This window comes from Panthera onca, chromosome B4, assembly GCF_046562875.1.
Source record: "Panthera onca isolate mPanOnc1 chromosome B4, mPanOnc1 haplotype 2, whole genome shotgun sequence".
In the NCBI taxonomy this organism is placed as follows: Eukaryota; Metazoa; Chordata; class Mammalia; order Carnivora; family Felidae; genus Panthera; species Panthera onca.
Window position 1 is genome coordinate 119,357,294 of NC_138345.1, and position 12,640 is coordinate 119,369,933.

General features: G+C 38.5%; 1 protein-coding gene across 15 annotated transcripts in view; it reads right to left on the minus strand.

The window, feature by feature from the left end:
* Positions 1-12,640, minus strand: part of ANKS1B (ankyrin repeat and sterile alpha motif domain containing 1B) — a 1,079,287-nt gene that overhangs the window by 282,342 nt on the left and 784,305 nt on the right. For all 15 annotated transcript variants that reach the window (XM_060656669.3, XM_060656668.3, XM_060656666.3 and 12 more), the window contains one exon: positions 4,124-4,276. In XM_060656669.3, coding sequence (XP_060512652.3) covers positions 4,124-4,276 — 153 coding nt within the window. The remainder of the gene's footprint in view (positions 1-4,123; positions 4,277-12,640) is intronic.

Genomic DNA, 12,640 nt, shown 5'->3' on the forward strand with positions numbered 1-12,640 from the left:
TGTGGAAAGAGCCTAAATGTCCATCACCTGATGAATGGATAAAGAAATTGTGGTTTATATACACAATGGAGTACTACGTGGCAATGAGAAAGAATGGAATATGGCCCTTTGTAGCAACGTGGATGGAACTGGAGAGTGTGATGCTAAGTGAAATAAGCCATACAGAGAAAGACAGATACCATATGTTTTCACTCTTCTGTGGATCCTGAGAAACTTAACAGAAACCCATGGGGGAAGGGAAGGAAAAAAAAAAGAGGTTAGAGTGGAAGAGAGCCAAAGCATAAGAGACTCTTAAAAACTGAGAACAAACTGAGGGTTGATGGGGGGTGGGAGGGTAGGTGATGGGTATTGAAGAGGGCATCTTTTGGGATGAGCACTGGGTGTTGTATGGAAACCAATTTGGCAATAAATTTCATATATTAAAAAAAATAAAAAAAATAAAAAAAACACAACCACTGTAGTTAGATTTTTAAAGCTATTCTTGTACTTCTGAGCAGAGAATTAAAAATGCTCTAAAGCTGAATTTTATTTATTCATTTTTTTGATGGGTATTTTTATCATTATCAATATTGTAGGGTATCATAAGCATGGGTTAGAATTATTTCCTTAGTAAATAATGATAAAGCCAATGGAAAGAAATGAATTACACGTTCTGCACTGAAATTCACACATTAATACATTTAATTTTTAATTTTAATTTTTTTTTAGAGAGTGAGTGTACACATGAGCAGGGCAGGGGTAGAAGATCAGGGAGAGAGAAACTTAAGCAGGCTCCATGCCCATCACAGAGCCCTATGCAGGGCTTGATCTTACAACCCTTGAGATCATGACCTGAGCTGAAATCAAGAGTTGGACACTTAACCTACTGAGGCGCCCCTACACATTAATAAATTGGGCAGTGTTAAAATTTATTTCATCTAACCAAATCTCTTTAGTAGGTACACAGTGGTAAAATAAGTTAATGTTGTTTTTCATAATTGCAATACTTTTTTTGTTTAGGAAATGGATTAATTTCATAATTATCCATACATATTTCATGGAGGAAATATGTAGTCCTTTTATCTAACCCCCCTCCCCCGCCATGTAGAGTTGTCGAGGTTATCAATAGCAGTAGGAACTGTTGTGTACACTTGGTAATACCTTGTGCAAGGCCTGAGTGACCTTCTGAGTAAAGAAAATTCATGTACTTAAGCACTGTTAACAAGTTTTTAGCTCTCTTAAACAAAGCCTTTGGAGAAGACTATAATTCAAGGTAGAGATTTATCCCACTAGCATCTGCAGAGGGAACAATTTGCCTGACAATTGTCTCCGTATATTCTTAGAACATGAAAATATCAATACAAAAGTAAAAGTAGTATTAATGATGTTATTAATGATAGTAGCAGACACAGACAAAACAGAGCTATTAATCAAACAGCTTCTGAATAGGAAGCATAGATTAGGTAATAAAAGGAAGAATTATTGGCATCTGCTCAATTCTCTAAGTCTAGACACACATGGGCCTGTAAAACCTTACGTCTTAAAAGTTTCTTTGTGCTTGATTCCCACTACTGAGAATGCTGATATTAAGAAATAGGATTTCCACTACTCTCTCATTCCTATACTTTGGGTGGTGTTGTGACCAAAATCTTCTATAGATTATTCAAAAAACCTTGTTTTTCAAAGGCAATAATGCACTCTGCCAAAAGAAAGATCTTTGGGGTCTTTTTGAAAGATTACAATTTCAAATGTATTTGTAGTTTTCAAATCACAATTTTGTATAGTTTTCATTTTTTCATGGAAATACTTCAAATAAACTTATACTCACTGAGTTACTGTTTTCAAATATCAAGCAAAATACCATGTGGCATTGGAGGCTTAATCGATACGATTCAATGATGCTGAAGGTATTTGTAATTATAGCAGCAGCCAGTCTCCCCTCCCTTTCCTCTCCTCCCCTCCACCAACAGACCTCTGTATCAAAGACAGCCTACCCTTGCACTTTTCTCTTCACTTTATACACAACAATAGTTATTGAAGTCATTTGGTTTCCTTAAAATGAACCACTCATTACAAAGATTCAGGATGTGAATTTCTCTAAAAAGCTGTGCTCTAAATCAAAGTAACTGCACATTCTCTTCAGGCTAGAAAACCACAAATTATGGATACTTAATATAGAATTGCTGGGCCCATATATTATATATGTGATTATTTTATATTTGGATGTCTTCCCTCATTATTTGGGATAAATTAAAGTCTTTAATTTGAGACCAAAGCTTTGTAAGCCAGAAGGCACACATTGTGACTTTCTTTCATTTGAAAACCCAACAACCCTGAACCATCAAATGAACTACCCTTGTAGCAGTACCAGTGAGCATAAAAATTTTGTTCTCTGATTTCCAAGTCTAAAGGTGCAGACCAATTTTTGTTTATAATAAAAATATCGATGGAATTAAATGACTTGCGTAGCCTCCTCATCAAGGGATGAACTTGCCCACATAGATGTCGTAAACTTTAAATTCCATCAGCTTAAGGAAAATATACTGGGTTGGCGTCAGATGCAGATGCACTCCAGGCCTAAAGAACTGGCCTCAAGAGCTAAGACACAGTGACTATGTTGTCCAATTCTGATACAATGCTTGTGACAGGCACTTGTCCCCAGATTGAAGTCAGACTGTATTACAGCAAATGTAACCAAAGGGAAAATACTTAAAGACTCTGTATGGGTGGAAAAGGCTATTATTCTGTCCCAGCTTAAGGTTGGCTGGTGTATGGGTGGTGGTGGATCAATCTCTGAGCCCTGACATCAAACCTGGGGCCTCAGAGCACCACTGACCCACAGTCATTGTAGCCATCCTCAAGGGACACAGTGATTGAACAAGGATGCCTAGGCTGCTGGCACTCCCAGCACTGGGAAACGTGTGGTTCAAGCTCACATCTTAAATGTTAGCCCCGGCATTTGGATTTTGAGAGACTTATCAACCTGCTTCAGTGATCCTTGCTACAAAGAAGACATTTTATAATAGAGTTCTATTGGAATCCCTTCTTTTCAATGAGGGATTACTGCTAATGCCAGTTAAGTGAGTGACTCATGTGCTATCTAAGTATTTGTTCTTCAGTGGGGAACAACAGTATTCAGAAGACGATATATAGAGATATTTATCAAGTTGTATCATTATCATTGACTAGAATGTCACTTAATTGGAAACATGTTTGTTTGATCTATGGAAGGTGCCCCTTTAACAAATGGCTAAGAGTAGTCATCAAATGAATATTGGATTCTCAGTGGAGAACTGAAATCTTCTTGATGCAACTAAAATGCAATACAGTTTCTGTTAGTTCCACTGTGTTGCCACACAGACTAAGAACAAAATTAATCAGAGGCTTTTAGTCAGACAATGGGTTTCTTCTGAAATAATGATAGCTTTTGTGAGGGAGTAAGGACAGAAAGCAAAGAGGAGCTGATGGCAAATTGGAAGAAGCAGCCAAGAATTTGTCCATTTAAAGTGATTTTTGGATTAAAGAATAGTTTTTAGTGGATGTTCTAGAAAAGATATTATTTTTAAAACAGACTTTTAAAAGCAAAGAATAATTAGTTACTTAGTTACTACTGATAACGATCATTTAAAATAATTAATGACATGAAATACGTGGAGACTGGACTTTTGGAGAGAAAGTGGTATAAAGAGTACAAAAAAATCTCTTTTGAATGATTAGGTATTTATATGCTTTATCTTTCAGTTTATGAGTGTTTTTCTTCAGTTTTAGAATATAAAATTTAAATCAAAGAAATTCTCTAAAAGATTAAATGATTTTTCACTGCCTTTAGCAAAGAAATGTTCACGATGCCAAATATAATGTGAAGGCAGGATAATTACATGTTACCTCTTCATTTCTTTCATTCCTTGATGCCATTAGAAATAAAAGAGCAGTAAAAATGAAATGAGTAAAGTATCAGCATTAAAACTATTTATGCAGACCTAGTTGATCTCTTTGGGCTTGAATACATTTAAAGCAGAAGGCATATCTGCAAATTCTTGATGGATGTCCAAACAGCAACAAAGAAAGAAAAAATTACCCACCTACAACAGGAATTTCATTTACAAAGGGTGAATGAGAAGGTGTCTTTAAGAGACCAACTTACGTTAATAAGTTCAACCTCCCAGATTTTTTTCAACAGGTCCATCGATGTGTAGCCATTAATTAGAAAGGCTTTGGTGTAGTCACCTAGTTCAATGGAATCCAGCCACTCAGCGACAGAAGTGGGATGATAGCCATCATGGCCAATGGGTCTCATCTGTAATTTAAAAAATCACATTAGGATTAGGTTACTTTGTGTTCCGTCAAACAATGGATTTTGCCACTTGGAAATTCATCTGATGTGAAGCAACAGATCTTTTTGGATAAGAAAATAAGGAAAACCAAAATACTTTATGCACAATTCTAAGTCATTGATAATTTTCACGCTGAATTAGTTTTCAAAACTGCACCCAGAAATTTCTAATGTAGTTGCTATCTCCACTCCCTATTTGAGAAAACAAAATATGTCAAATTTCTGTTATAAACATTATTGACATTCTGTTGGATGGAATTTAAAATCATGTCAGTTGAGCAGTATTAAATTCAATGCTGAAGGCACAAGAAACTGTGCTCCCAAAATGTAGATGATAATTCTCATATGTATAACATCAAAGCATGTGAAAATAATGCATGACTTAAACATCCAAAGGAATTCATGCTTATGCAAGACATGTATTGTAGGTAGTGCAAACACGCTGGAGAAACATACTGCCGTGTGAAGCAGTGAAGAAGAGGCTTTTGGGTGTTTAGAGACCATGTGTTCTGCATAGACTCTACAGTATGTTAGACATGAATAGAGAACTTGCTGGCAGACAGGTTCCTATTTTTTGTCAGCTATATACAGATTTTTTTTTTCTTTAGGAGAACAAAGAAGTGTGACAGCAGCATAATGTTCCTCAGTTTAAACTGGAGTGTGAAAGTAATTTAAGCAAGAGAAACTTCTGGGTTTAAAATTTTGTATGATTATTCTAGTCTTTTAGCTTTTATTTGGAATTTTAGTTGAATTTGTGGTTCTTGGATTTTGAAGTAACTCACTTCTAAGGCTTGGCGTTGCTCTGGATGCCATGCGGTGTATCTAATACTTCAGCTATTATGGACAGGTGGTGCTTCAGCAACCGGATGTGATCCTTCAGTGAAATTCATGACGGGAATAGCAAACTGGGCAAAATACATAGGTTTTCCTCTCCCTTCAGATTCAAGGAGATAAATATTAATGGAAATCTAGATGATTCTGATTTGTTAGCAGAGAAAAGATTAGTCTGGCTGTCAGGGATTCAGATTTTAATCCTAAACATGGTAGGCTTTCTGTCACTATGCAGCATTCTCATTTTGGAGATTCTTCTCACTCTTCCATTTGTTTTTTTTGGATTCAAGGTGTTCATTAGGGATCAACACCTGTGAAAACGAGGGATGAGAAGCAGAGTTGGGCAGAAGAGGAGACGGATTGTGATGGGTCCTGGCGAAGCCTCTGTGGCAAAGGTCATGTTATTCGAGGTCATGTGCTGGGCAGCCTTTGTGCCCCATCATTCAGCTGGATATGGCTGCCATGGGAGAACCATGACTCTAGCGAGGCTGCTCTCCATAGCAGAGGCAGACCCTGCAGATGCTGACAGCTGGAGGCTGTCTGCTGACCACTCTCCCTGCTGCTGGGCAAGTCCTTCCTTGATGACAGAGCCTGGAGGAGCATTTCCGTGTTTTCCAGAACATTCTGGACCCGGAGTCACCTAAGGTTAACGTTTTGCCACATTTGGTTTCTACCTTTTTCTCTACACCCACTTCCTCATTCACATGCACACAACACACTTTGTTTTAGGTGAACCATTAGAAAGATGTTTTTTCCTCTAACACTATTTGCAGACATCATGAAACTTCACCCCTTGATGCTTCAGTATGCATCTTCCAAGAATAAGGGCATGCTCCTACATAGCCATAGTAGCATCACACTCAAGAAGTTTATCATTGATAAAGTTATATTACCTAATATACAGTCCATATTTAAATCCCCCACATATATGCCAAATAGAACTTGTAGCTTATTTTCCTTCTGGACAAGCTCAATCAAAAGTCAAGGCAATTATATTTTTAAGGATTTCTTCTGCCTTTTTCTCTCTTATTCTTCTGGGATTATGTTTACTCCATCATTTTTAAATTACTTTTTCTCCTTTCCTCTTTCCTATAGTTCCCAATCTATTTTCCATTTTGAGGCTTAAATGTCCTCTATTGGGAGTTATGGTGTAACTCATCACTTGCATGACAGTCTGAACTGCATCAGGCTTTTTGTATGTCACTTGTATATTGGACTGACCCAGTTTAACTACTCACTGAATGTTTGTTCAGTAACACTTAACACAATGTTTATTATGCAGTAGCTACAAATGTAAATGACAACTCAGGGTTTGTAAAATGAAGTTTAGTGGCAGTTGCAAATAACTGAATGTTGTGTATGTTTAAAATTGAAGATTAGGATCCAAAGCAGAGGCACAAAGTATTAAGTACCTCATATTCTATAGAGTTATAAAAACATTGGGCTAGGGATATTCTCCAGTACTTATTAAGAGGTGGTTGATCCAATGCTACTATGCTGATTACTCACTGCAGCTTAGGAAACTCCCTGACTGTCCCAGTTGACAGAAGGAAATAACTGGAGAAAGGGCAAGAAGCAAGGAAGAGAAGCTCACTGGAGTTGAAATTAGCAGCTTGGCAAAGGTCTTACTGTTAGCCATCCAGGATCTGATGACCCCAGCAGCAGATACAGGGGATAAACTTAGGAAGCCTTGAATCAGTCTGGGGTGGAGTCAGATGTCCCATACCAGAGAACTCAGCGCGTGCGCGCACACACACACACACACACACACACACACACACACACACCCCACACCACACACACACACACACACACACACACACACACACACACACACTACTCCTTTGAGAGAGCAATTACTTGTCATCTGCTACACAGAGGTTGGTTGATGATCAGAGTTGGCCAAAGAGTGGTGGTGGGGATACCAACTAGACCTCTTCAAAGCAAACCCTATTAGTGTAAAAAAAGTTTGTTTTCCCCTCCAATCCCTCCTTCTTGCCCCAGTGGCAGCAAATTTAGAATCAGAAAAGAGTACCAGTCCCTTGGGGTAAGCCTAAACTTGGGAAGGGGAAGGTCAAAGGGAATAAAATTAGAGGCTTAAGTGGATTGGCACTGAGTTTTCAATATTTTACATGACTGGAAAGTTATTGGATATGTCTGAATGACATTAAAAATGACAGAGCAGCTGAACTTGGTTGAAGGTAGGATTGAAAAAAAAATAAATCATATCAGTATCTGACTAAACGCAGACTGCTAAGTAATCTGGTTACTCCCGTGAGGCGAGTTCTCCCTGAGCAACCTAAAGGAGATGAGAGGGAGGAACGTGTTTGGTGGGAGAATGGGAGATGGGAACAAGGTAGAGAGCAAGAGTGAAGAGAACCTGGAGATGAACATGCTGATGTGTACGGGGGCAGCGTTGATCCAGCCACTGACTTGATAAATATTTAGTCAGTGTCTGTTCTGATGAATGTTGTGGAACAATACAGAACAAAACAGTCATAGTCTCTCCCTCAGGGAAATTAATAACTCTTAATTAGAAAGTATATAAACAGATGACCAATCAATTATGAAGGCTCTGCATACCTGAATAGAGGAAAGCATTAGAGCCAAATGAAGTTACAAAATTAACTTGACACATATTTAATGGTATGCAGAGTGGTTACTGTGCTGCACAATAATTTCTTTAGAAGCAATTCTTCCATCTGTTCCTTCATTTCTGTTCCTACTGTCACTACCCTGTTTAGGTTCTTGTTAGTGCTTACAAAAACTAACGCAAGAGCCTTCCACGTGGCCTCCCACTTTTGGTTTAGCTTATATCATGCTGCTGCATCAGTTTTCCAAAAAGCCAGGCTTTTAAGTCAATGCTTGCACAAAAACCTATAGTGGCTCCTTCTCGGTAAAAATGCAAATGTCCTATTCCAGAATTCTAGGACAATTGCGATCAAGTACAAACTTTTGTTTTCAAATTAATCCCATACTACTCTGCCATGTGTACCCTAAACAGTATATTAAGTTGCTAGCCATGCCATGAACATGTGCAAGACACTTTTGTATTTTTGCTAATATTATTTTCCATGCTTGGAATGCTTTGGCCTCTATTTCTATAGTGTTTCTTCAGGATTGGTTTCTCTTCTTGAGCTTGAAGATACAAATTTCCAAAAATTTGCAGGATTTCTCACATAGAGGGCCTATAGCTATCACATAACACAAGTCAAAAATGTATCTACTTCAGCTCACAACCGGCCCTCCCTCTCAGATTCCAATCTCAGTTAGGGGGGAAGTATTACACCATTTCTCAAGTAGATGCTCAGGAGTCATCTTACTTTCCTCTTTCTGTTTTACTATCATATTTAATTAGGCAACAAGTCTCATAAATTTGATTTTAGTTCCCTCCTTCCAAAGTGGACTTTGGAACCTGACAATAATATCTACTTCAAGTGTTGTTGTAAAGATTATATGATATAGGGCATGTAAATTGCCTATCACAGTACTTTGAATATAATACGTCTTCAATAGCTCAGTTTTCTTTCCTCACCACTGCTCTAAATTAGGTTCGTGCTTATTTTTATTTATTTATTTGTGTGTTTTTTTAGCCTATGCTTTGAAACTGCATAATATTGAATCCTTTGGCTGCTAATCCTTTCAACTTCTAATCAAGATTCTTCTTTCCTCTGTCATCCCTCTCTTTCCCTCACTTCATTCCTTTCCTATCTTGTTTTAAAAAGGGTTTATGCCTGCTAACCTCTTTATACTCTGCCTTCCCCCAGCAGATAGCTACTTTTCAGAAATGCATCTAACAAAGCCACTCAAGTAGATTGAATTGTTATTTATAATTCCTCACTTTCTTCCTGTATTAGAATTATGCCTCTGTGCCCTTTGCCAAGGGATCTGCATTGTATCCACTGTGATTGGAGTCACTTCTCCATCCACTGATGTTGGCCATGTACTTGCTTGGCCAATGGTACAGGTAGAAGTGTCAGTGTGGCAATTTATAGGTAAGGAAGGCTCTGTAATTCTGTGATCTACTCCTCCTTTTGTGTTTTTATGCTCTAGTATAAGAATAACAAGTGGCTGAGCAGTCACATAACTGCTGGTCCCAGGAGAAAGATGAAGACTTGTGGAGCAAACCTAAATGTAACCCAGAGCTTAGAGTCTACCCTGGGTCACTAGAGTTTGGGCAAACCCAGCTGAAGTTAGATGAACTACAGCTGCCCTACAAACTTGTAAGAAAAATAAATGTATTTTTTCGTTGCTGTAAAGCTTTGAAATTTTGACATGTAAGGGAAAACTAATACAGTCATTTTTAAATTTCAAAATCCTTGGTATTTATGTGAGCCAGGGTTCTCCAAATAGAGCTAATAGGATGTATATACACACATGCACAAGTTTGAAATCTGGCAAGTCTGAGATCTGCAGGCAGGCTGTCAGACTGGAGACCCGGGAAGAGCTGATGTTGCAGCCCAAGCCTGAAAACAGTCTGGAAGCAGAATTCCCTCTTTTTCTGTGGAAGACCTCAGTCTTGGTTCTTGTAAGGCATTCAGTTGATTGGATGGAGTCCCTCCATATAATGGAGGGCAGTCTGCTTTACTCAGAGCCCACTGATTTAAATGTTTATTTCATCTAACTAACGCTTTCATGGTGACATGTAGGCTGGAATTTGACCAAACATCTGGATATCATGGCCTAGCCAAGATGACACATAAAGTGATCCAAATTGTTTAATTTACGAGTCCAAAGTCATCTCCATGAGACTGAGAAAGACCAGGGATGCAGAGCTGAGCTAACATCAACATCCTTCCCAAGCTTTCTGGCTGTCATCTAGTAAACATCTATGTCCTGCAGCTTTACTAATCCAAAACTCAGTAATTCTGGATCTTAGGAGTATGATTTCGGGGGGCATAATCCATTTTATAGCTCACATACCTCTGTACCTTTGCTCAAGCCATTCCCTCTGCCAGGAATACTGTTTCTCCTCTGTTCTCCTGTTGAAATTCTATCCATTCTTAAAAGGTCTTATTTAAATATTGCTTCTTCTGTGAAGGCTTCTCCAATGCTACTCCTACTCCCAAGTCAAAATTAATCATATCTTCCCCAAGATTTTTGCAGTAATTTTCATATAATTCCATTATAGCTAGAGATGTGAGCATCCATCTTCTTCATTAGACTGTCACCCTTTTGATGAAGAAACGAGGTCTTAGCCATTTTGTCGTCTTTTATGTGCCTAGTGGAGCATCTCATACATATCAGGTATTTGCCAAATGTTTATTAAATTAAGTGATTTAATGAACACATGAAGATTAAGTGACAAATTAACTTTAGTGGCATGGAGTCCACTTGTAAAGGAGATTTGTATTTTGTACTACATATTATGAAAATGAGGGCTATATTTATGCCTAACATTAATGTTGCACAACTACTTAAAATGATTACAGACCAAGACCCAATTACAGGTAATATGCTGTGTTACAAAATGCATTGGGCTTTGTTTCCGTAGCCCAGCATCTCAAACCTTCTATTAACAAGCTGTGTAACTGAGGGCAAGTTACCTCACCTCTCCAAGCTTCAGCATTCTCATCCATAAAATGATGGTGTTGGGCAAATGATCTCAAAGTTCCTACATAATTCTGAAATCTTGCAATTCTATATTTTGTAAGTTAATGTCAAATTAGTGTCAGATTTATTTATCCAGTAAAGAAAAAAAGAAGCCCAAAGGCAAAACTAAAAAAAAAATAAAATAAAAAAGACAACACAGGACATTTAGGCTAAAGATAAGATGGCATCCATACTTGTTTCATGAGTCGCCAGAAGCATCCACAAGGAGCACTGTGACTCTTTTTCCAGCAGGAACATCTGGCAGGACAGAGCTAGACAGAGACAGCTCCAGTAGCTGCCAGGCCTGCAGAACTGCTGAATATGAATGGGAGCTAGGCACAGTCTGTAATCTGAGAGGCAGAATGGTGGGTAGGCAGTAGGCATTCCTAACAGAGGGTCACAGCAAGGCCATCTGATTCAACACATTGAATCCCAAAGTGTGGGGAAAATCTAAGCTGGGACAGAAATTGGAGTCAGCAGTGAAAGAAGCTTCCAGGTCACCTTCAATCTAAAAGATAGGATCCTTGCTCTAGAGTTGCCTTTTTTTTTTTTTGTCTTCCCATGAGCTGGAACATAAAGTGTCTGTAGCCCAGCTTTGACTATACAGGCAAAGTAATACCCCAGAGTTTGGGAAATGCTTCTCAAACCTTAATGTACAAAAGAATCATGTGGGAAATCTTGTTAACATTCAGGTTCTAATTCAATAGGTTGGATGGAGAATTTGAGATTCTGTATTTCTAACAAGCTTCCAGTAATGCTAATGCTGTCAGTCCGTGGACCATACTTTGAGTAGCAGTGCTTTAGAGGATGACAGAGCAACAGATGGAGGGTCCTGGGTTCTTCAAGAATTGCATAGAGCAGAGCCAACTTGTAAACCTGGACTGCTTACTTCAAGATTGTTACGTGGGAGAAGTAAATGTTCTATTCTTTAAACCACTACATTATGGAGTTTCTATTCTAGCAGCTTAGCCTTTCCTCTAATACAAACAGAATTGAAAATAAGGGAATTTCATACATAACATTTAAGGAAGCCTATACTTCCATTTGACAGTATGTTGCACTGTCTCTTGTTTTGTGAAGCCATTAATTTTCACATCCGTTGCCATTAAAAGAAACCTCATTTCCTTTTACTGTGTTTGTTGGCATCTTTTTGTCAATCACACTGTCATCCCTTTGTGATAAACTATGCAAGCGATAAGAGGGGGAAGTTGTGGGAAAACCTCAAGTATCTAGCTTTGACACCTTGTATCTGGGTACATGGTGATGTTACTAGCTGAGAAAGAGAAGAAAATAGACTGAGGTGACATGCATGATTCTGAGATATGAGAAATTATAGATGCTGTGGAATTGTGCTCTAAATTTGGGGGAGAAGTCTGAGGAGACGTAACTTTGGGCCTCATAAGAGTATAGGTGGGTGTCTTGGCTCCTCCACTTATTAGCTGTATGACCTTGAGTAAGCTACTCAATCTTCCCTAGCATCCGTTTTCTGATTAGTAATGTGAGAGATAAAATTAACATCTACCTCTGGGGGTAGTCATAGGCATTCAGTGAAACAATGCAAGTAGAGTTTAGCACCGTACTTGGCACACAGAAACACTCAATAAATCTTAGTTATTTTTGCCGTAAGTGGGAGCTGAAATCATGCATGGATGAGACCGCAGAGGGTGTGTAGTGTGAGAAGAGAAGTGGTGTGAGGACAAACCAACACTTGCAAAGTGAAAGATAAGAAGTATACTCAGGAGGCCAAAAAAGGAATAGTCAAGACAAGAAGGAAAGTGGGGGAAATTTAGTTTCAAAGAAGGTATAGTCAGCAGTGATGGAATGCTGCAGAAAGGTCTACTAAGATGAGGATGGAGAAGGGTTCATGGGATCTAGCCTGAGGCTAGGCTGCCCTGGGTTGAGGTA